At 46.5% G+C, this 24,708-nt stretch overlaps 1 protein-coding gene across 1 annotated transcript in view; it reads right to left on the reverse strand.

Annotated features, from left to right (window-relative positions):
- The window catches only part of LOC147703611 (serine protease 33-like), a 77,454-nt gene that overhangs the window by 52,519 nt on the left and 227 nt on the right, over window positions 1-24,708 (reverse strand). Inside the window, exon 2 of the mRNA XM_086929524.1 lies at window positions 17,718-17,744. Coding sequence (XP_086785650.1) covers window positions 17,718-17,744 — 27 coding nt within the window. The remainder of the gene's footprint in view (window positions 1-17,717; window positions 17,745-24,708) is intronic.

Genomic DNA, 24,708 nt, shown 5'->3' on the forward strand with positions numbered 1-24,708 from the left:
ATTATCTTAGGTGAACAGGAGTCCTGGGAGAATTCTGATTTTGTATTGGTGATAACTGACTTTAATTGTTTGACTGTGAGAAAGTCAAATTTGCTGAAGATGGACTTGGCAGAGTTTACATAAAAAGATGCTTAATTCTCTTTGGATCTAAAGCGGTTTGAAGAAAACCTATTAGAGATCACCTTGACTTTTTCCTGAAACAAAATTTGGGAGAGAATTGCAGAAAGCCTGACTACAGGTTGCTGAAGTGCTCGTAGATATTGACATAAGCCTGTTTGAAAAAGTGCTTTATTAGAGATACTAGCCGATTTAATGTGTTCCGTGTAGTAAGTCGATTTGGCAGGCTGAGAAAGACTTTTGTACTCAACAATACACTGTTTATATTTTTCTTTTTCTCTCAAGTCATAGGCTCTCCTCCACCTGGGTTCCTGCCTGCGATAACCCTGTTTTTTGTCCCTAAGTGCGTTGTTAAACCAGGGTTAAGGACACTTCATTCTCTTGTGCACTTTGGTTTTGGTGGGGGCAAGAGTGCTAAATGCAGATTCTAACCAGTCTGCATAGTTCACTGACGTCTTATCTATGTATTTTGATATTTTGGGCTGAGATCCAGCTAGAGCAAAATTCAGTTCAGAGGCCTGCACCTTATGTCAGGCACGAGCGACAAACGATTTCCTTGCAGACTTTGAGGGAGCGTATTTTGGAAAGGCATGATCTCCCAAATCACTGCACAATGGTCAGACCAGGTCAAAGGGCGAGTACACACACTAATGATGGAGGGAGAGTTCATAAATATCCCATCAAGGGTGTGCCCGCCCGATGAATCGAGCCAGCAACTATCTACAATAATCTGAAGCAGGACATATGTAAATGTACAGGAATTTATATAGCGCAAATCACCGCCGGTTTCTAAGCGCTTGCTTAGGAAACCCGTCCTGGTATTGCCCTGTGAGATAACTCCGGCAGGGTATCCACAAGGTGAAAGCCAGGCATCCCGCCGCGAGGGGCCATTGTGGAGATTTAGCAAGCTATTGCCCAGAGTCGCAGAGTGTGAGCCCGTGAATCAAGTAGGCACCAGAGCGAGAATTGTCGAGTCCAAGGACATTTTTAGGACTCAAGACCCCGCCGAGCCGGGAATTGAACCCTGGTCCCGGGCTGACGTCTGCTTCCAGGTCCGCCTCCTCTAAGCAGTGAGCCACACTTCTCCACACTCTACTAAAAGTTGATTATCTAGACGAAGATTTTAATTGCCCAATATAGTGAAATCTGCTGTAATGATAGAAGATTCCAATAACGAGCTGATGTCGTGAAAAAGCCGCTCTGGGCCCAGAGGGCAATAGACCAGAAGTTTGTTAAAAGATTGTGTTTTGGTTCGTTCAATATTAAATATGAGCGCTTCATACTCAGCAGAGGAGGCTGGCTTAAATCTGGTGGCAACGTGTCACTATATATGACCGCCATCCAACCACCCTTCTTATGTTGTTAATTTAAGCAAAATATAGAGTAGCCAGGCGGAAACGCTGCAACTATATTGGGACCTGATATATTGTCAGCTCGGGTTTCAGTCACGAATACCAGGTCTGACTGATAAGAATCCAGAAACTCTGAGAATTCAAAGTAAAGTTTTATCAAGGACCTGGCATTCTTCAGGACACATTTGAAATTGGAAGTATTGGAGATGGCTTCATTAGTCACTCCCTATGTCAGAATTCTCAACCTCACTGAGTGAGTTCAAATTGATGAATCTCAAGGTGCATGTTTGACATACAGGAAGGATTTTATCTCAGATGAATGAAGGGCACAGTAGTGGGGAGGTAGAAACCTTACCTGGGGGTTTGAGGGCCAATAGAGCATCTCTAGCATAAGTGCTTCGCTGCACATGCTGTGAGTCCAAACAACGAGTGGGACAGGTGCTGGGCGGAAGGGGGCACGGACAGGTGCAAATGGCCTTGTCTTTGATGTCCCTTTGGCACGCCAGTGGTGTGCCCAGGGGCGTAATACAGGCCCCCGCAGCCCCCGCGGTGTGGGGGGGCCCCAAGCTCCAGGAAGCCCCCTCGGCGCTGCCCTCTGGCCGGAGAGCTCCTGATTGAGCTCGGAGGTGGCCCCTCTAAGTTCCGTGCAGGGAGGCCCCCTCAGTTTTTGTTACGCCAGTGGGTGTGCCCACTGTTTGGAAGCACATTATGATTGCCTAAATTGCCTGGAATGAGAGGGAGGCATGCCCGGGTGCATGTTAAAGGGTCGCGCTTTGCAGCCTGTGACGAGAACTAGTAAAGAAGGGAAAACAATAGCTAATTTGGTATCCAGCAAACCCTTTTGCTAAACACAGGCTTCCCTGTGATCAGCGACTACTGGTAACTTAAATGCAAAAGCAACAAAAATGTAAGTAAGGGAACACATAAAATTATTAAAATGCTAAAAAGGGACTGAGCACTCTACTAAGATGGTGCCCGTAAGAAAGGAGCCAGGCAACTCCAGAGCGGTACATAGGTGCCATCAAGGAAACAAAAGAACCAACCTTGTCACAGGCAGTACGGCCATACAGTATGGTTTTTATAAATAGCTGGTCATGAGAGAGGGACATGTCCAGGGGTGTCCCTAAGCACCTTGCTTTGCAGCGAGCGATGAGGACAAACAAGGTAGGGAAGATTATGGTTAAACTGGTGTCCAGCAACCCCTTTCGCTAAACACAGGCTCACCTGCGTTTTGGGTCATTTCCTGTCACTGGCACGAGGCCTCCCCAAAAAATTAAGGTACCATTTTTATCAAGAGACTTGGATAAATGCCAGGTCGAAGGAAGTTTGTGGCTTCCCCCACCCCCATATTTCAGAACTTTCCATCACAGAAAGGGGAGGAAATGTTTTATTTTAGTCAAAGTTTGGGGTTGGCAACGGATTCTGGGTAAACAAAACATGGTGAGAGCCTCTCAAGTAACCCCACCCACTTTTGTAAATAGGCCATCATGACAAAATGTTACATATGTAAAAGTTTTCACAAATGGCCATTCTTTCATACTCATTTATTTTCTTAAGGGAAACCTTGAGGGATCCACATATATGACCCCTTGCTGAATTTAGAATTGTGTCTACTTTTTTTTAAACTATAGCTGTACTGGATCACCCCTCGGTTTTCCACTGGTTTTCACCACAAACTGGAAGTAGGTTTAAAGCACAAAATTAGGAGAATTGGGCTACCTCTTTGAAAAATGCCTAAACAGTGGTACAAAATTAGGATTTCAGATTTAGCTCTTCATGTTCCTGAAAGCTGGGAAGATGGTGGATATAGAATAGCAAACCATTTGTGAATTGCAGTTTAAGGAGGAAAAACAGATGCTTTTATCTGTAGCGTATTTTCCCTATTTTCCCTATTTTTCTTTATAAAACTCAAATATTTGCCAGTTGTTTGCCTATTTTCTCGGTCTCCTGCATGCAGGGAAATCTACAAATTCTGGGTGCTTTCAGAATCCCCAGGATGTTGAAAAAAAGGGTGCAAATTTGTCATGGATATCTATGTGAAAGAAATGATAGAACCCTATTGACAAACTACCCCGAATACCCAAAAAAGGGCCCACCACTAGGTGTTATTCACTGCTCTTGCTGACAGGGCTTCTAGGATCACTCAGAGTGAGGGAAGGGGGACCCTAAACCAGAGCAGCTGATTGACAGATGAGCCAGCACCGCTAATTCACTACTCCCAGGGAACAAGTACTAAAAAACACGGTGGGGGGGTCTAACCAAGTTAAGCAATATGCAAGTGGCATCATGGTGCATGACATAACAATAAGTGGCATCATGGAGTGTGACATGAATGTGTAATCACAGGAAAGTGCATCTCAACCCATGACCTCACCAGAAGTGACATCACAAGAAGTTAGACCTCACACATATGTTTAGCAGGCGTATCATGAGTGTCTGTGAGCGCATTACAATATTTAACAAATTCACTTTTGCATTGATGTGGTGCCAAAAACGTGATGCAAATCCAGACTTAAAATATGGGCCTCAACTTAAACATTCATTTTTAGGTCGAGCATTTGAGACCTCTTGTATATACTTTAGTATAAACTTATATGTGTATGTACTATGTGGGCTCTGGAGATCAGCCCTAGGACTAGTCTGCTTCCGCTTAGGGACGTTTTGTTTCTGTTCAACTGCCTCTATTTAACTGTCTTGATAGAAAACAAACAGTAAAGGTCAGTACAATACCAAGATTGCTTTCTGCTGAGGGACTTTCTATTTTTTCTTTTTCTGGCAACTGCCTCTATTTAACTTTCTTGATAGAAAACGCCCAGAAAAGGTCAGTAAAATACCAGAATCACCTTAGCATTCTCTACATCTCAGCTCATAGAAATTGTCTTCCACAAGCACCGGTAGAAAATAAGATGTTTATCAAATCTTGTATTTTCAGTGATATGACCACCAAGACCCTGATTTTATATTAAAAACAGAGCTTTGGACTATACCAATTCCTGCTGAAAGGCAATATTTCTCTTCATGAGTTCCCATACCTGGCATGTCATGCAGTTTGGTGCTTACTTTTCCTCCATGTGAAAGAACAGTAGATGTTTCAGCACCCAGGCTAATGTGCTGCATTGCTCAATACATATAAAGTCCCAAAGGCGAGACCGATTGCATTACAAATGCTTGTTGAAAACCCTGTCACAAAGAAATGGCAACAAGTAGACACATGACTGTAAATCGATTCTGCTCAATTAGTTGCAAAGTGTTAGAAATGGGGGGCTCTAGGTGGCAATGGTATACACCTTTGTCTAAATAGGGACCCTTGATTATAGTCAGGGAAAGGGGATAAACTCCTGAACAACCCCAGCTCACCCCCTTGGTAGCTTGGCAAGGGCAGACAGGCTTATCTCAGAGGTAGTGGGTAACGCATTTGTGAACACTTACAGTAATACAGTGAAAACACTACAAATGGACACCACATCAGTTTAGAAAAATAAGTATTCTTTACTAGACTTAACACAAGACCAAACGACAAAAATCTACAATACTGTAATAAAAATATGATTTTAAAATGGTAGAAATAGCTTAGTTCAATGTAGATGGTAAAAGCAACACTTTACTCTCAAAGTAACTTGAATGTGTCACACAAAGCAAACAAAAGGGTCGCAGGGAAGGTGCTGCGTTGGTTTCCTTGCTTCGGGGGAGGTGATGCGTTGGTTCCTTACTGCAGCGCAGAGGAGGTGATGTGCCAGTTCCTTACCGGAGAGGAGGTGATGTGCCGGTTTCTTCCTGCATTCCGGTTACGATGCGACAAGATGGCACCTCGATGCTGGACCAGCATACCTGAACAGCAGACTCAAATTCCACTCACCCCAAAGGACCCTACGACCAGCCCAGCTCTCCTACGCCATGATCCCCCGCACCAGAAAGGCCAGATCGGGAGGCCGCTCCTTCCCCTTCCGCGCAGCCAGTGCCTGGAATGACCTTCCGCTCCACCTCAGACAGATAACATCGCTCCCCATCGTCGCAAGAAACCTCAAAACCTGGCTCTTCGACAGACTCCCTTCTTAATGGACTGGAACCTGCAAACCCCCCCACACCTCCTGCGCCTTGAGACTCTTAGGGGTGAGTAGTCACACTTAACAAACACCTGATTTCATTTGATTTGATGCAATGCGATGATCTGGTGCGATGAGACAAAATGAATTCTTTGATGCGATGAGACACCGTGGATGCGATGCATGCACGCCCGACGGCCGTGCAGCGAAATCGATGACCTTTGGAGCAGCAACAGGCCCTGCGACATGCTTCTCTGGTGATGCGACAGGGACCTCTCCAGCGGCCGCACGCTTCTCCGGTGATGCGACACGTCTTTTCTGCGGTGCTACGGAGAACAGCTGCGGAGGTGGCACGCTTCTTCGGCGATGTGACGGCAACTGCTGCGGCGGCGACACGCTTCTCCTCGTTGCGTCACGCTTCCAGCTCCCAGCAACATGCAGTTTCTCAGAAAGCCCACACAACAGCAACAACAGCACGCACCTCACTGCAGGTAGAATGCCCAGCAAGGAAATTCAGGGGGAGCTGGTGGTGAAGTCTTTGTGTCCCATAGACTTCAGACAGGAGGCAAGTTCAGTTCAAGCCCTTGAAGATCTTCCTCAAGATGACAAAGCAAACAGCAAAGTATTTTTCTCCTTTCCTTGGCAACAAGTAACCACTGCAGGCCAACCCCAGACAATAAACAGCACAGGGACAGTAATCCACCTTCTGCTTCTCCGGTTTCTGCTCCTTGGCAAAGGTTCCTCTTGATTTCCCTGAAGTGATCTCAAGTACTGGGGTCTGAGTCCCCCTTTTTATACCTTTTTATACACACTAATCAATTGTCTCTGAAGGCAGAGAGTGTCTTTACCTAGTCCAATCCAGTTCTGTCCTCCTGGGAGCAGCTTCCTGGCAGGAGGTGGAGACAGCATTGTTTGAGAGCAGACCTGGCCCAGGTAGCTGAAAGGAAATCTCCTTCCCCTACTTTTTATTCTATGAGGGCTCAGGTCAGTTAAACGAAATCTCCACCCCCTACTCTCTATTCAATGCAGGTCCTATTCAGCCCAGCACTGACTCATCCGACTGCTGGAGCCAAGCCTCCTGTCACTCAAAAACCAAAAATGGAATACACAAACCTAGCAGAGGCATGCTGGATGGTTAGGCAAAAAAATACCTACTTTCTAAAAATTGTATTTTCAAACACAGACTGTAAAAATCAATCACCCTCACTAAAAGATGTATTTCAACATTCTGAGTTCAGGCATACTAAACTCGAATTTATACTTGGTTCCCTGGGTCAGTTAAGATTATAAGATGTTATAATCAAACTGCCCATTCTGGCCTATTGGAACAGGTAGCCTTGCTATAGTGAAAAACTAAATTGGCTATAATTCACTATCAGGACATGCCACACACATCATGGCATGTCCTACCTTTTACATACAATGCACCCTGCCCTTGCGCCTACCTTAGGGGTGACTAATATGTAGAAAAGGGAAGGTTTAGGGACAGGCAAGTGGGTGCACTTGCCAAGTCGACATGGCAGTCCCAGACTGCACACAGGCTCTGCAATGGCAGGCCTGAGCCATATTTTACGAGGCTGCTTCTGTGGGTGGCTCTACCAGTGCTGCAAGCCCACCAGCAGCATTTGATTTACTGGCCCTGGGCACACATGGTGCACTGTACTATGGTCTGACAAGTAAATCAAACAACCAAGCATGGAACTACTAATCCACTACATCATTTTACAATAGGGAGCACTTGCACTTTGGCATTGATCAGCAGTGGAAAAGTGTCCAAAGCATCTATACCAAAAAAAACAGATGAGGCAACAGCAAAAAGTGGAAGGGAGAGACACACCAATGGTGCCAAGTCTAACACAAAGTCTGCTTTTTAAAGTAACTTATGTTGGTTTTGGGACCTGCTGCAAAGATCTGTGTGTGTCCAGTAAATCTTAGGGAATAATAATTGCAAAATAACTCTGAAGATTAATGCACTTGCTGGAGAGATCTGTATTTTGTCTAGACTCAGTTTTGAATCAAAGTAACAAAGCGGGTTAATATGTCTCCAGCAAAGCACATCATGTAGTACGTAGATGACAGATTATTTATATCAATGGGTAAGTGGGTTTCTGCTTTTAACACAGAGATTATTTTGTTACTAGGAGTCTATAAATTGCAATCCTCCAAATATAGCACAGTGAGCTATGAAGAACAGGTGGCTCCGAGATAATGGAACTCTCACTGTCTTATGTAAAGCATTTGGTACATTGATTTACACACATATAATTTATTCTTTTTTTTTTTTTTTTTTTTGGAAAACCTTTATTGAAAATTCAAAGCACACAGCTATTCAGCCTTACATCCCTGAGGCTAGGCAGCAATAAAAAGAGTGGAGAAGAGGTGCGCACAAATCAAGTAAAGGAGCAAATCAGGTTTAATTTTATAGTATAATTAAGAAACCTAAGATAACAACAAGAAGAACGATAAAGGTAAAATAAAGGGGAATAAGGAAAAAAAAAAAAAAAAGGGAGGTGGCAAGGTACAACATAGGAGCGGCAATGCACGATTCCAGGGGGCGAGTGGGACCTTTTAGCACTCTGCACTAACCATATTGGAGAAGCGTACAAAAGTGGGGGGGAAAGGAACCAGGATTTCGTTTAAGTAAAGAGTGGAGCGGAAGGAAGGAAGGGCTAGGGAGAGAGACGAACCTCCAGCGGACCGGTGTCGGGGGGCACACAAATATTACCTCTGTATTCATTCCACGCACCCCAGACAACCCCCCACCTCTTAGGCTTACCCCTAGCTATGTACACAGTTTTCTCACGGAGCATGCACCATTCCATATTGGTTTTCCACAGTCCCACGGTGGGGGGAGTCGGGGCACCCCATTTTTGAGCACTGTCTCGCTTGGCCACCATGTACCCTAACGTGACCCAGCGGGTTTGAGCATTAGTGTAGTCAGTCGGACCCCACACGTTCAACAAGCAGCGTCGAGCTTCCGCAGTCAAGTCCACACCAGTCACCTCACGCATAACCACATGCACCCGTTCCCAATAGGAAGCAATGACCTGGTATTCCCAGATGGTATGCATGAAGGTGGCCAGTGCACCGCACCCTCGCCTACAGAGACCGTCCACAGAGAGCCCCATGTGAATCAGTCTGGGGCCAGTTACATAAACTCTGTGGAGTATCTTCAATTGGACTAAGCGCAGCCTAGCCGAAATTGCCACTTCTTTGGGGGAAGACACCGCACACTGCCAATCCTCATCATCCAACTCAATCCCATCACGCACCCACTGATCTCTCACATTCAACAACAAATCCGTCCGAACATTTATCAGCTTTTTATAGGTCAGGGATATGGCACTGTCAGGCATATGGCCGTCCAGCACCCTGTCTTCAAGCGGGGATGACTCGGGGACCTTCTCACCAACAGGCAGGGCAGACGTAAGGGCATGTCTCAATTGTGCATATCTGAAGTACTCTGTGGCGCCTAGCTGAAATTCAGTCTGTAGAGCCTCAAAAGACTTAATTTCCCTCCTGGCCATCACATCAGCCACCTTGGAAATACCAATGAGGTCCCACCGGTCAAACCCCTTCAAGTGCCACAGCCTACCCAGCAAGTCGGAGTCATAAAGTGGAGTGGCCATAGTAAGTCTACCCTTCCACCCCAAGGCTTTCGTAATGGCCCTCCAAATGTGCACAGCGGTCTTGGTGGGACCAGTCATTTTTCCATCCAGAGATCTAGAGTACAGCGCTCTGTAGTACATCTCATCATTTAAGAGCCAATGGTCCATGGCGTATCCCGGACTCTCCGCCGGTCCATAAAAGCCGTGATTAAGAGCAGCCAATTGGGAGGCCCAATAGTACCGGCGGATGTCAGGCAAGGCAATACCGCCATCGTAGCATGGGATAGTCAGTTTAACTACAGCGATACGCGGCCTGCCCTCCCACAAGAGGGTCCGTTGTAGACCTTCAATTTCCTTGAAGTATTTGGAGGGGACGGGGTCCTGCGTATTCTGGAGCGCGTATAAGAATCTCGGCAGGGACATCATCTTGAACAATGCCGCCCGGCCCAGCAGGGACAGCGGCAGTCTTTTCCAACCCTCCACGTCGCGCCTGAGGCGCGCAAGAGGGGGAAGCAAGTTGTTGGTGTATCGTGCCCGGGCCTCCGTTGATATATAGATACCCAGGTACTTAAATCCCTGCTGTGAGACCTGTATTGCACAACCCCTAGGAAGACGTGGGGTGTCTCCACTGAGCACATATAGGTAGGATTTCGACCAGTTAATGACTAGGCTCGAGTACCCACCAAAAGTGCTCAACACGTCAAACGCCACAATCAAAGACCGACAGGGGGAAGTAAGATAGAGCAGGATATCGTCCGCGTACAATGAGACTCCATCCTCAAAGCCCGGCGACCACTTGATCCCACAGACGTCAGGGTGGGTGCGTATCCAGGCAGCGAGCGGCTCGAGCGCTAGAGCAAAAAGGAGCGGCGACAGCGGACAACCCTGTCTAGTACCCCTGCGCAAGGCAAAGGAAGCCGATATCCGGCCGTTGACCGTTACATTGGCCAACGGGGAGGCATAGAGAAGCCCTACCCAACTGATGAAGTCGGGGCCAAACCCAAACTTAGACAACACCGCCCAAAGATAATTCCATTCGAGGGAATCAAACGCCATTGTCGCGTCCAGTGAAGCCAGGACAGTTGGCTCGCAGAGTTGGTGCACCCGCGCCATGACAGCGTGAAGCCTGCGAAGATTAAGAGCAGTGTTGCGGTGAGGTATAAAGCCCGACTGATCCGGATGAACCAAGTCGGCGATCACACCCACCAGCCGGTTAGCCAGTAACTTAGCCAGAATCTTGGGTTCGGCATTCAGCAGGGAGATCGGGCGGTACGATCTACAAAGGTCCCTGGGCTTCCCCTCCTTATGAATGACCACAATTGTGGCCAAACGCTGGTCCAGCGGGAGCTCACCAGCCTCCCGGGCCTCCAAAAACATACGCCGCAGGGGCACTGCGACGGTGTCGGCCTTAATCTTATAGAGTTCCACCGGAAGACCATTGGGACCGGGAGCCTTGCCAGATCGCAGAGATCGTATCGCGAGCGCCACCTCATCAGCCGTAATGTCCCTGTCCATGTCGTCACGCTCGGTGTCCGACAGGCAAGGGAGCTCAACTCCCTCCAGAAAAGAGGCCGAGTCCGACTCAGTCAAGGTGGAGACCGAGGTATAAACCATCTCGAAATAGTCGGCAAAAGCCGAGGCAATAGCGCAGGATCAGTAACAACCACCCCGTCCTCTCCCAGAACTTCAGGCACCACACGGGAAGCCATCTCCCTCCTATCCAACCAGGCAAGAAGCTTGACCGCCTTGTCACCCGCATCATAGATCCTCCCTTGCTGTTCCCTGCCCATTGCCTTGGCAGCGTCAGTGGCAGTGGCTCGATACTCTGACTGCTTTAGGGAGAGAGCGTGCAGCAATTCGGGTGTCGGGTCTATTTCGAATTGAGAATCCAGGCCCTCAATTTCCGACTCCAACCGCACCATTTCCTCATCCCTGCGCCTGCGCACCTCGGCTATCAAGGAGAAGGCTTCCCCTCTCAGGACAGTTTTGAAGGCCTCCCACAGTGACAAGGCCGACGATACCGAGCCCGTATTCTCAGAGAAATACAGGTCGATAGCTTTAGCTAGGAGGTCACAAGCTTTGGGGTTGCGAAAGTACCAGGGGTTGACCGGTACCAGTCTGGAGGTTGCCGCAGTACCAAAGTCAAACGACACCCAGACCAGGGAGTGGTCCGATATACCTCTGGCCATTAGACGGGCTCCAGAAACGGTCGATGCCTGGACCGCCGGAGTCAAGATATAATCAATCCTGGAGAGGCTTCCGTGCGCACCCGAGTGAAAGGAATACTGCCGTTGGGCAGGGTGGAGAAGTCGCCAACAATCAATAAGACCCATAGTATTCAGGAAATTTGGGAGCCATAATTGCGCACTGCGAAGATCTCTGGATGGAAAACGATCAAGGGTTCCCGACACCACCACATTAAAATCCCCACCAAGAATAAGCAATCCCTCCGGGAGGCCCAAAATGGCGCCCCCGAGATCCTGGAAGGTAGTCGTCTGCAAACCTGGGGGGACATAAACAGAAACCAAAACCAGGGTACGCCCCTCCCATCTACCCACAACGGCAACATAGCGGCCTCTATCATCAATCACCGTAGTCTCCACCTCCAGTGGGAGAGACATGCGCACCATGATCCCAACCCCTCGGGACCCCGAAGAGAACCCGGAGTGAGCCACCATCTTAAACCCTTTTCTATTGAGTGCGTGACACGTATTGCCAATGAGATGCTTCTCCTGTAATAGAATAACATCGGGTACACAACGTTTAAACATCTGCAGTACAACCCCACGTTTAATGCGATCCCCCAGCACGTTCACATTCCAACTCAACACGTTTAATGTCTTACCCCCCATCGTCAAAGATGCACAGTCCCGACCACCACCCCCAGAAAACAGCTACCGCAACATAATAAACAGAAGAACAGTAACCTTGCCGTGAGAGAAGGGAAAAAGAAAAAACAGAAGGAAAACACTCAAACCAACCACCCCCACCCTGCACCCCTGCATTAGACTAAAAAGCTGCCCCAACTAGCAGTGTGCCTGTCGCCCCCAAAAAACTAACCTACGGAAAGCCCCCAGAGGAGAAAGGAGACATCCTATCACCCCCGTTATCCTCCAAAGTTTCTAAAGCTGCATTAGAAAGAAAAGGAAAAAACATAAGTCAGTGACTGATTGCACTTGCAGGGCCCTCCACCGAAAGAAGTCCGAAGAAACATTGTTCATTCCTGAAGATCAGGACCACCTGACGCCCCTTCCGACTGATCCTCAGGGGCAGTCCGATGTTGAGGCAGGGTGTCCAGCCAGTCCCCAGCTGCCTCCGGCAAGTCAAAAAACACCACTCGAGCGCCATGTTCTATACGAAGCTTCGCTGGGAAGAGCATAGAGTACTTCAGCCCCATCTCCCGCAGCCTACGCTTGACACCCATAAAGCTTTGCCGGCGTTTCTGTACCGCTTGAGTGAAATCGGGGAAGAAGTTCACTTCTGCATTCTGGAATTTTAACGGACCACCTCTCCTCGATGCCTGCAGGATCGCATCCCGGTCCCTGTAGTTGAAAAGTCTGGCAATGATGGGGCGCGGAGATGCTCCCAGTTTCGGTTGGCCGCCGGGCAGTCTGTGCACTCGCTCCACCGAGAAGGACTTGCTTAGTCCACCGGGAGCCAAGTGCTTCACCACCATGTCCTCAACAAAGAGATCGGCAGCGTCCCCCTCCGCACCCTCCGGCACACCGATAATGCGGACGTTCTGGCGCCGTGCCCGTCCTTCAAAATCATCGAGCCTGCGGGCAAGCAGCGAGTTAGCGGCTTTCAGGTCCCGAACCTCCGATTGCACGTCGGACATGTCGGTAGTCAGGCTCGACGTCTTAATGTCGAGCGACTTGACTCTGTCGTTCGTCTTTCCGAGGTTGGCCCTGATGAGGTTGACTTCAATCGTCAACGTGTCGACCTTGTGCGACAACACTTCGTGCTGCTTGTGCATTTCGGCCTTGATGCCCGCAATGGCTCCCATAACATCCCGGAGGGTGGGTTCGACATCGTCCGGAGACACATCTCGCTGCGGATCTTTAGTGCGGCCTGAAGCACCAGGCGATCCCTTAGGAAGGGAGAAACGTTCAGAGATGGTGGCCTGTGAGAGGGAAGGTTTCCTACTGACTCTCAGGGGCTTCCCTTTGTCCGGGTCTCCTCTGCCCGCCATGATGGGCTACGGGGATGTCACAACCCAAAGCGAGGTCGAACCGGCACTGCCACTCCTAGACGGCCGAAGTCAATAATCAACTCCACCGACCCAGCAGAGCGTCAGGCCTCTGAACAATCTGGTCTGGCCACCAGCACAGAGCGGGGCAGCTCCAACCCTCTCGGACTGCCACCGTGTGGAAACGCCACCGTCCCCCTCGTAATGCCAGACTATTATGGCGTCGTCGTCTCCAATCTTCACGACGGTGTAACTCAGCTCAGGAAACCCGGATCTTCGATCGGAGAACTGGCCCCGCCTCAGCAACAGCACCGCAACAGATTCCCACTACTGTGGGACAGGATGGGTAGCAGGATCAATACGGAGGATCGGAGGGTCTTCGGAGCTCCGAGCTCACGCGGCCATCTTGGTTGCCCGCGAAGCTCCTCCCCCATATGATTTATTCTTAATGTATAATGTGCACATGTGATGTAAACGGATACGTAGGGCTATAAAAGAAATAAAACAAAATAGTGGTATTTAAATTGGTATTTGTGTAATTACTGGGAAGGCCAACATAACTGACATTCTTACAATGCATTCATATCTCTGATATATAATGACTGAAAAAAAGTCAAAACCATGCTTCTCTTAAGTAAAGTGAAGTAATACCAAGCTGTGTGCCTTTGTTTTCCCTCCATTGCATTTGCAACTAGGTATGTGGCTTCAGATAGTTCTCAGACAGGATACTCAAACAAAAGGAGGCGTGATGGTCCCTTAATTACTGCCTTTGTTTTGGGCCCAGCTAGAATTTAAAATTACCAAGCACCCTTGTCTGCACGTTGCTGCGTGGAACGAAAGCAGGCAACCTGCAGGCACTGCTGAATGTGCCCTGGTGTGTGATAATTATACAGTGATGAGTTCAGCATATTTCTTGGCGTCCCAACTTGTTGGCAGGGTGAATGGCATTCACCCTGTGAAAAGAGTGGGTAGTCTTAGTCTACCCACATGTACCCTCAACTAGTGCCCTGACTTTTTCCTAGGAAGAGGTTACTGCAGGGCACAAGTTGTGGATACAAGCAGGTAGACAGTGTCTTCCCACTATTTTTACAGGGTAGACGCCGTACCCCTTGGAAAGAAGTTTGGCCAAAACGAGGTAAGCTGAACTTGTCCCTGGTACACATTCCGCATCGCCATCAATGCTGACTGCTTTCCGCTGAGCAACAGCATGCAGTGGGTGGAGGGGCTTTTTAGTTCGGGCCTAGACAGCACTTGAGCTGTCTGGAAGATCTGTTGTATGTGCTTTGTGGGCTCTGGAGATCAGCCCTAGGACTTGTATGCTTCCGCTTTTGCTCAGGGATTTTTCTTTCTGTTCATCCGCCTCTATTTAACTGTCTTGATGCAAAATGACCAGTAGAGGTCAGTAAAATACCAGACATGCTTTCTGCTTGAGCAACTGCCTCTATTTAACTGTCTTGATAGAAAATGAGCAGTAGAGGTCACTAAAATACCAGAATTGCTTTCTACTTAGGGACTTTCTTTTATATTTTTCTGGCAACTGCCTGTATTTAACTTTCTTCATAGAAGACGACCAGCAGAGGTCAATGAAATACCAGAATAACTTTAGCATTACCTAGATTCCAGGCTAAAAAAGCTTGTCTTCAACGAGCACCCGTAGACAATAATATGTTTTTCAAATCTTGTTTTTTCAGTGATATGACCACAAAGGCCCTGGTTTTATATTAAAAACAGAGATTTGGACTATACAATATCCTGCTGAAAGGCAATATTATTTCTCCATGTGTTCCCATACCTAACGTGTTCCACAGTTTGGTACTTGCTTTCCCTCCATGTTAAAGAACAGTAGATGTTTCAGCACCCAGGCTAATGGGCTGCCTAGCTAAATACATATAAGGTCCCAAAGGCGAGACCGATTGCGTTGCAAATGCTTGTTATATTTTCTCCTCAAACTATGCCTAAGACGAAGGGCTGATGTAAAGGCCATCAGCTCACCTTTTGTGGGAGTACAATCTTGTTGGGGAGCTATCTGCAGCCTCACACCTCTGTGCTGGAGCAGTGTATTGGAAACAAAGGCACACAGATTGTTTTCACGTAATAAGCATTTAAGAGAAACTACGATTTGGTAGCAAGTTTTCGATTTTGTTTAATCCTTATATAAAAGAGCAGGCACTGTATGAATGTCAGCTGTATCAGACTGTGTGAGTATTTACACGAATGTGCATTTAACAAAACCGTTGTTTTATTGAATTCTTTTACAGATGTCACGTCCTATGATGTCACTTTTTGTGATGCCACATGCGATGTCATGCACAGTGATGTCGCACATCGTGATGACACTTGCATGCTGTATAACTTAGTTCTACCACTTCTGTTTTTTTAAAGACTTGTGCCCTGGGTTACTGAATGTAAAAAGTTACAAAGTGGTCTTATTACAGCAACGTTCCAACATCAAAAGAAGTCTGAGAAAAGGAAGTTATCTACACCCACTAATCATGAGTGTATGTGCTCCAAATAATAAGAACAGCAATGATATTGCCAACAGGTTGTATAGGGCAAACCTCAAACTGAGCAAACTAAGGCCCTCATTGTGATAGAAGGCAGGCAGATGGGCAGTCGGACTGCCGCCTGCTAGGTTGGGGGTCACTAAGGGGCATATTATCAAGGACAGGCGATACATTATCGCCGCTTTTATCGGCAGGAAACTGCCGATAAAGCGGCGATAATGGCCTTGATAAAATGCTCTATGAATTCCAATCGAAGACCATGTTAGATGTCTTCACATCTAACATGGGCTTCGATTGGAATCCATAGAGCATATTATCAAGGCCATTATCGCCGCTTTATCGGCAGTTTCCTGCCGATAGAAGCGGCGATAATGTATCGCCTGTCCTTGATAATATGCCCCTAAGTGATCTATTTCACTGCGTCTTGTGCTGCGGCCCAGGAAAAGGGCTGCAGCACAAGCTGCTGTGAAAAGGCGCACTTCCTACAAGCCCATGCACCGTGTGCTGTGCACAGTGTGGTGCATGGCGCACGGTGCATGGTGGTGAGTGGGGGCACATGGGCCGCTTTACAATGGCCCACGATGGACATGGCCCATGATTGGGCCCTCACATTCCGTTTCCAAAAAACCTCTTCATGGCAGTCTTTCTAACATCAAAAGGTTGTCAGAAATGGATATCGTAATCCCGATGGTGATGCCTGCCTCGGCACCGCCTCCATTTGGAACTACGAACCTGACCACCGCCCTGTCGGTATCAGAGACCCAGGTGGAGGCGGAGGTCTTCGCCCTGAGCATTGTGGGTCCGCCCGTGGTATTGCAATCCAGCGTTCAGACCAAGGGGCTGTCGGAGGCCGGACCACTACCAATAGCCTGTGGGTGGCGGTCCGACCACCATTATAATGAGCTCCTAAGTGCTAGAATTAGGCTTGCTATAACACATGGCAGCTTGCAATGCCTATTTAAAAATGTGTGTTTATTTTTCATTGGAGTTAAGGTGTGACAACCTTAACCATCTGCAATAGGTGTACTGCATCTATACTCAAATCTTTTATTGTTGTTCATTTGGCTCGGCAGAGTGCCTGAAGCTAGAGACTGCAGAAAGTTTACAAAGCAGCTCCCTGAGTCGAAACAGCACCAGCAGTCAGTTTACCAGTTAATTACTTTCGACTCCCTTGAAAAACATGAGACATCATACAAACATCATAAAGTACGGGTTCATTCTGCTTTGCTACTGAGTTTGCAACACATTACAAGCTGAAAATTGGAGCTCTGTTTTTTGTAGCTCAGTGTCAACAAGATTTCGGGATGTCTGCATCCAAATAAGTTATTTTATCAGAAATAGCAAGAGACAAGGAACTTAAAATGTATTGGAGGAGTGATTGTGTAGTGATATTTAGCTTATGAACAAAATATGCAAAAAAGAAAATTCAAGTCACACTAGCGTCCCAAACTATGCAAATGAATTAGAATATTCTGGTTTTCCGAGAAGAACTTCTTCGCAACTCACATTATCCTTTTAGGGAACAGAAGGTTGTTCTTTATCCCATACATTATTATCAAACTCTACGGTCGACATCTCATCACCCTGGGTTGACATCTCATCACCATGGGTTGACATCTCATCACCATGGGTTGACATCTCATCACCCTGGGTTGACATCTCATCACCATAGGTTGACATCTCATCACCATGGGTTGACATCTCATCATCCTGGGTTGACATCTCATCACCCTGGGTTGACATTTCATCTCCCTGGGTTGACATTTTATCTCCCTGGGTTGACATTTCAGCACCCTGGGTTGTGCGGAGGCAGTTGCCCAACAGATTCCACCCAGACCAAAGGCTCCAGCAAAAAAGGCATGAGTACAGATAATTTGAAACAAATATGTTAAGAAGCATCTTACCTTGAGCATCGGCCATCTTGAGGAAGCCTGGAGAAGGAAAAAGGAATAAGGTCAAGGAACTTTGCAGGGTGATCAGCGGATTATGAAAAACAAGGTATTTTTGGAAATGAGTTTTAATATAGTGTTCACTCCAGACTGACTGTAGGTCTCAAACAGTGGACCTGGCAGCTATCACTAATTCACAACTCAGTTTCCTCATTTTATGGACAAAGGACGGATGAAGCTTTGACTTGAACATGTGAAACTCTGAATACAAATTATTCTTTTAAACAAGATCACAAACCAACTGAGGTATCTGTCCAGCATCTGTGAAAGCTAGGAACACCACAATGATGGAAGCTCTGCATATAAATGAATAGCAAAACCTTTTAGTCCAGGGAAGACATGGCTTGGCAGTTCGGTCTGGACTGTTCCCATGAGGCACTGGGTCAAGACTGATTTGCATATTGCCATGGCTGAACTCGGGTGGCTTGATGAGCAAAATAACGATGGATTAAACCCAGATCTGTGACTGGGGGTGAATGTTTTGCCATTGTCCAACATTCCGCCCATCATCTTGTGTGTTTTGCTGTTCACCCTGTGTGGGAAGGGTATGCCCAGACGTGGGTCCTGTGCTCACTACACCACTGGAGTCAAGCTATCCTGGCTGATGAAGGCTGATAGCCAGAAACTGGTCCTAGGATGCTTGATTCCGGTCCAGGGAAGACATGGCTTGGCAGTTCGGTCTGAACTGTTCCCATGAGGCACAGGGTCAAGACTGATTTGCATATGTCCATGTCTGAACTGGGGTGGCTTGGTGAACAAAAATAACATGGATTAAAACCAGATATTTGACTGGGGGTGAATGTTTTGCCATTGTGCAACATTCTGTCCATCATCTTGTGTGTTGCTGTTCACCCTATGTGGGAAGGGTATGCCCAGGCGTCGGTCCTGCGCTCACTACACCTCTGGAGTCAAACTATCCTGGCTGATTAAGGCTGATAACCAGAAACCGGTCCTAGGATGCTTGATTCCAGTCCAGGGAAGACATGGCTTGACAGTTCAGTCTGGACTGTTCCCATGAGGCACAGGGTCAAGACTGATTTGAATATGGCCATGTCTGAACTGGGGTGGATTGGTGAGCAAAATAACATGGACTAAACCCAGATCTGTGACTGGGGGTGAATGTTTTGCCATTGTGCAACATTCCGTCCATCATCTTGTGTGTTTTGCTATAAATGAATAGCTACATGAACGGAACAATTGTTATCATTGCTTGAGATGGCTGTATTGGGAGACACATGTTAGTCAAGCATGTTCTGTTCTACATGCATCAATAAATTATTCTGTTGGACTCACTTGCAAACACATTGTAACTTTGACACCAAGGACAGAAACAATCCGCTATCCCCTAAGACTGACTTAAATGAACGTTCTACAGCACAGCACAAGCACTTCACAAAGAGTATCTTTTTCAATTATACCTGTGGATTGAAACAATACTGTAGCATATATTAGTTATAGAGTCTCTTTCTAAAATGTTTTATTCTTCTGTGTTTATTTAAGTTAGCCTTAGGAGAAAGGGGACTGTTTGTGCCCTTGGTGTAAAACTTAATATGTGTTTGCAAGTGAATGCAACCGAACCATTTATTGAAGGACAACACTGCCGGGGTCTTTCCCAAACAATTTGCTTATGGAAATCTAAATCTGGTATTTGTAATGCGGGAACCACTCCCCTATAAGAGTCTCAAGGCCCTGGGGTCCGGTGGAGAGGTTAAGGGGCGTATTATCAAGGGCTTTATCTCCGTTTTTTTGTCTTTAAAAGCCAAAAAAGCGGAGATAATGTTTTCGCCCTATTAACAAGGCAGTGCTAACATGTATTAGCGCATGTTAGCAACCTTGTTACCGACGCCACTCTTTGTATCTCTAATGAGATGCAAAGTGGGCGTCCCTGGACAGTACAACCTTGTAAATATCGCTGATGTGTACATCGCGATGTTTACAATGCTGCCCCAGCATTTAGGCAGACGTTCGTTTTTGGAGAAAAACGCTGTTTTTGCCAAAAAATAATGTCTGCTTAAATGCAGACTTACCTATCCCTAACATGCGGGTGGATTATGCCGATACGACCACAGGATCATATCAGCAAGGTTATTGCTGTTTTGCAGGGAACAGCGATGTTCCCGGCAAAGAAGCTAATTCCCCGCTATCGCTGACATTTTTATCACCCTGGAGAAACGCGTTGTTAATAACGCGCTACCAGGGCGATAAATTCCAGTGATGGACGGCGATAAATAAAAAAGCGCTAAGCGCGCTTTGCGTTATTCATCGCCGTCCCTAGATTATATGCCCCCAAGTGACCTATGGCACTGGGCTCCTGCCGGGGATAGCACTGGTCTCCGAAATCAGCCTCCCTGGCCGCTGCGCCACACCTCTCTCTAAGGTACCCCGTACCCTTGGAAAACCATGGGTACGGTAGAAGTGCAGTCTTGATATGTTTTCAGCTGGATCCAGTCCTCTGCCAGGATCCTGCATGACTTTTGTGAGGTGATGAGGAATGTCCTTACATTCAACATTCAGGCAAGAGAGGCAGGCAAAGTAAAAAATATATAATGTTGCATAATTTCACAACATTTCGTTAAAAATATGTAATTCCACCCTCTCCTGTTCTGCGATCTTTTGTCACCCAAAACAGTGAACAATTGGGTAGCTAATTGTTTTTGTCTGATACAATGCTATATGTAGTAAACTACTTCTCTGTGGTGCTCTACTGATTGGAATGTTGATGACATCATAGAATGCCTGGGGTGACTCTCTGGCTCTTAACGTCAGTTGATCTACTCAGGCTGAGCTGATGAGAGCTAGCTCCTGGTGGGGTTTTATCTATCTTACTTCTGTACCTGTTATCTTGGAAGGAACTTACATTAAAGGAACTTATACCTACAGTGGACTCCTGTACTTCCTTTACCACAATTTGGCGACGTTTCTTGAAAGGATGAACCTACGCGTGAACTCAGGAGAAAGGACGACTAAGGAACTTAAAGACAAGGAACTAAAGACTTTATGGACTCTCAGACTCAAATTGAAACCCAAAGGTAACGCCCCAGCCAACCCCACCAGTGTCCGTTCCACCACCTGGACAGCCTGCAATCTGGGTGTATGTTACCTGTTGAGCCTGCATCTAGGGCGTTTGTGGTTTCATTTTCCAATACTCTGCTGTATCTGGTGAATGTTGTGAGGGTTAATGCAACATACTTCAACCTGTGTGGGAATTGTCTTAGCCCATCAGCAAGCCTTCTGAGGAAAGTGCCTGTCACAGTGTTCAATCGTCTGTGCTTAAAGAGACTTTTAAAATCGTCTGTGCCTAAAGAGACTTTTTGAAATCATCTGTGCCTAAAGAGACTTGTGCACTAACTCAGCCTATCCTCCTTGCGTGTTAAAATCGGCGTTTATTTGTGAGGCTTTCTCTTACTGTCTGCAAGTCTCCTACAGAGAACAAGCTTCATCAGCGACGCCAACACGCACTCTCCAAGACATACGCTGCCCATCTGTAGGTCGGATTTGGCTTCTCCTAAGGAGCGTTTGCAGCGTTGAAAAGGACTCATGAGACAAGAGTTAAACGGTATTGTTGGCAAACTCTTTTACACATTTGCTAAAGCGCCATTCAGCGACTTGGGGTACTTTTCATGTTGTCGCAGTGACTTGTGGTATTGTGAGTGGCGTCTTCGGCAAGCGAATGTGCATTTTCATGGATGTTGGGATTGTACCTGCGTTTTCGTGGTGCCATACTTACTTTTATTTTCTCTGTTGGACATTAGACATGTTGCCTCTGCAATTTGGCAGTTTAACCGCTGGTTTTCAAACAGCGCACGATCTTTCACCACGCGCTCTCATGCCACACGCGCAGTCTTACCTCCTCATGGATGCTTGCACTCGTTCTTCTGTGACGTCTGCCAGTTCATTACTGCAGTGGACGTTTTGGTTCACGCTCCAGCGGAGAGCCACCCCGCACAACGTCATGGTTACGTGCCGCCATCTTCTGTTCAGTCCTACAGTTTTTGTTTTTTTTCAACGATTGTGTCAATAAAGTGTTGTGGAGCTGTTTGTTTACACGGGGTTCTTCAAGAGTTAATCGCTGGTGCCGCTGGTCAACTACAGCTCGTCTTCAAGAGGTAACGAACTTTCGACTTGTGAACTTATCCGAGATCTGGGAGGATGTTGTATCTCTTCTTTCTGGAAGCGCTGCTCACCATTTGCCCGTTGGAGGAACTTTACTTCTTTATTCTTCGATGGCAACGTTGTGAGGTCCTGTGTGGTTTGGGGAGGAAGGTTTATCTCTGCCTTCAATGCTCACTTTTATTTCGTTTTGTGTGTAAGGGGTGGGGGACTGATTGAAAGCAAGTTTGTGAGGAGTTTTTCATTTTCACTGTTTTTTTACAATGCCTGCTTTTATTTGGTTTGTGAGCTTGGTGTGGGGAGCTTTACGCTTTTACTGTCATTATAATGCCTGCTGTCATTTCGTTTGTGGGTTTGGCGTGGGGCACTCAGTTTTGTTGTTGACACTTGTGAGGGAGGTCAGTGAAACTGTTTTTTTTATTAGTCTAGGTGTTATTTTAGGGGTCTGTGTCTCAGGGGAGGTTGTGGATTTTAGGGTAGTCAGTGCCCACTTCAGTTCCCAGGTTTTCTACCCTGTGGTGTACCCTACTTAGGGGATGTTGTGGATTTCAGGGTAGTCAATGCCCATTTCTTTTAGTTTGTTGAGGTAGTGGTCTGTGCGTCCATGCCCTACTTAAGGGATGTTGTGGATTTTAGGGTAGTCAATGCTCATTTCAGCTCCCAGGTTTTCTACCCTGCGGTGTACCCTACTTAGGGGATGTTGTGGATTTTAGGGTAGTCAATGCCCATTTCAGTTCCCAGGTTTCCTACCCTGCGGTGTACCCTACTTAGGGGATGTTGTGGATTTTAGGGTAGTCAATGCCCATTTCAGTTCCCAGGTTTCCTACCCTGCGGTGTACCCTTTTGAGGGGAGGTTGTTGATTTGTGGGTAGTCAATGCCCTATTTCAGTTCCAGGTTCTCTTTCCTGTGGTGTACCCTACTTTGGGGAGGTTGTGATTTTTAAGTATTAGTACCCTGTGTTCCCTATTTTTGGTGGAGATTGTTTAACATCGTTGCTTTTTGACACTCTGCTTTCGTCAAAGTCTGCCTGCCTGAGATTCGTGGCCAAGGGTTTCATGTCGGTGGGACTTTGGGTGAGAAGTTTCATTTTTCTCTGTCAGATTGTTTTGTTAGGGGAGCTTGTAAAGGGTCTGTGTCTATGCTTGCCTTTGTTTTTCAGGGAGTTTTCTCTCTGGTGTACCCAGTTGGCAGCGTGACCATTTTTCTTCGCTACTCTGCTCTTTATTCATCAAAGCCATGCTTTTACTCTAAGGGAAGGGGATGTGGCATATAGTAGCATTTAGTGGTTTCTTTCCATTCAAATTTAGCATGTTATTCTATTCCTGCTCATACTTATGATTATAGTATTTCTGTTCATGCTAATCATACCTCATGCAGTACTTGTTGTACATTATTTATTTGCGTACTTCATCTTTGTACTTTTATGCAAATGTCACACTTGAGGTATCTTTGTCTATGTTTCCTTCTTTCTTTCCTCATTCACTAAGGAGAGAGGATGTGTAGTAAACTACTTAGCTGTGGTGCTCTACTGATTGGAATGTTGATGACATCATAGAATGCCTGGGGTGACTCTCTGGCTCTTAACATCAGTTGATCTACTCAGGCTGAGCTGATGAGAGCTAGCTCCTGGTGGGGTTTTATCTATCTTACTTCTGTACCTGTTATCTTGGAAGGAACTTACATTAAAGGAACTTATACCTACAGTGGACTCCTGTACTTCCTTTACCACACTATACAGGTGATGCGGCACAGTTTAAAATTAGAATTGACATGAATAATTATTCAAAATAAAAATCAGTTAGAATCGGAATAATGTGTTACAGTTTTTTCTACTCACCGGCCAGCGGAGCAACAGAGTGCAAAATAGCTTTAACCAGTGTAAGTGAGGTTTGTCCTATGAATTGTGATATTTTAACTTTTTCCCACTTAAAGCCACCAATGCAAAATGACATTTTCACAATTTCTTTCTCTAAATGGGACTCTTTCCGTGTTCTTAAATGTTGACATTTCGGCCTTTGGGGAAATGAGACACGATTTTCAAAGGTTGTCCTTATTATGGAGCAGAGTAAAGAATATTCTATGGGACAGGACTGGGGAGTAACAACAGCCCCTGAAGATGATTGTAAGTCAGCCTCATATTGAAGCGACTGAGGACCGCAATCCCAGCTTGTCAAAAGGACCTTGAAGATTCGGCCCTTAAAAATAGTTTTTATCGATTAAATAAATGGTGCCGAGTGAATAGTTTTATAATACATGTTTTCACATTTTCTTTTCACCCAAAAACAGGTCTTATGTGAATGGGTTTCTCTTTTTCAAATTGTACCATAAGATAAATGTATCATAATTATTTCAATTGTCAGATAAAAACAGAGCTTGGAGGTAGTTCTAAAAAGTCACCAGTGGTGTAGCCAGTATGTAAAGTCTCTAGTGCAAGGAAGGTCACGGGCCCCTTGGGCGCCGTCTGAACTGTGAAATGCAGCAATAATGACACTCGGTCCTCTGGGCCCTGGTGCCACTGCACTTCCTGCACTAATGGCAACCAAGTCTCTGATAGTAAACCGTGAAATATTGCAAACCGTCAAGACCAGGCTCAAGGACCTGATTTTCGGGCAACAGTACCTATCAGAATACAGTGTAATGCCTCCACAAGGTGAACTTTGTGAATGGGAGGGCCGAGGTAACACCGGCCTAACCAACAATAAAACACCCCTGCACAGTGATGTAACGCAAAATGACGGGGGCCCCTCTGTAGAATGTTAAAAAGGCCCCCGTGTCCGCAATATTTCATAAATATTCAGATGCTTTGAGCACGATGGGGACCCTGTGGAGTTGCCC

The sequence above is a fragment of the Lissotriton vulgaris genome, chromosome 7 (genome assembly GCF_964263255.1).
Source record: "Lissotriton vulgaris chromosome 7, aLisVul1.2, whole genome shotgun sequence".
Taxonomy (NCBI): domain Eukaryota; kingdom Metazoa; phylum Chordata; class Amphibia; order Caudata; family Salamandridae; genus Lissotriton; species Lissotriton vulgaris.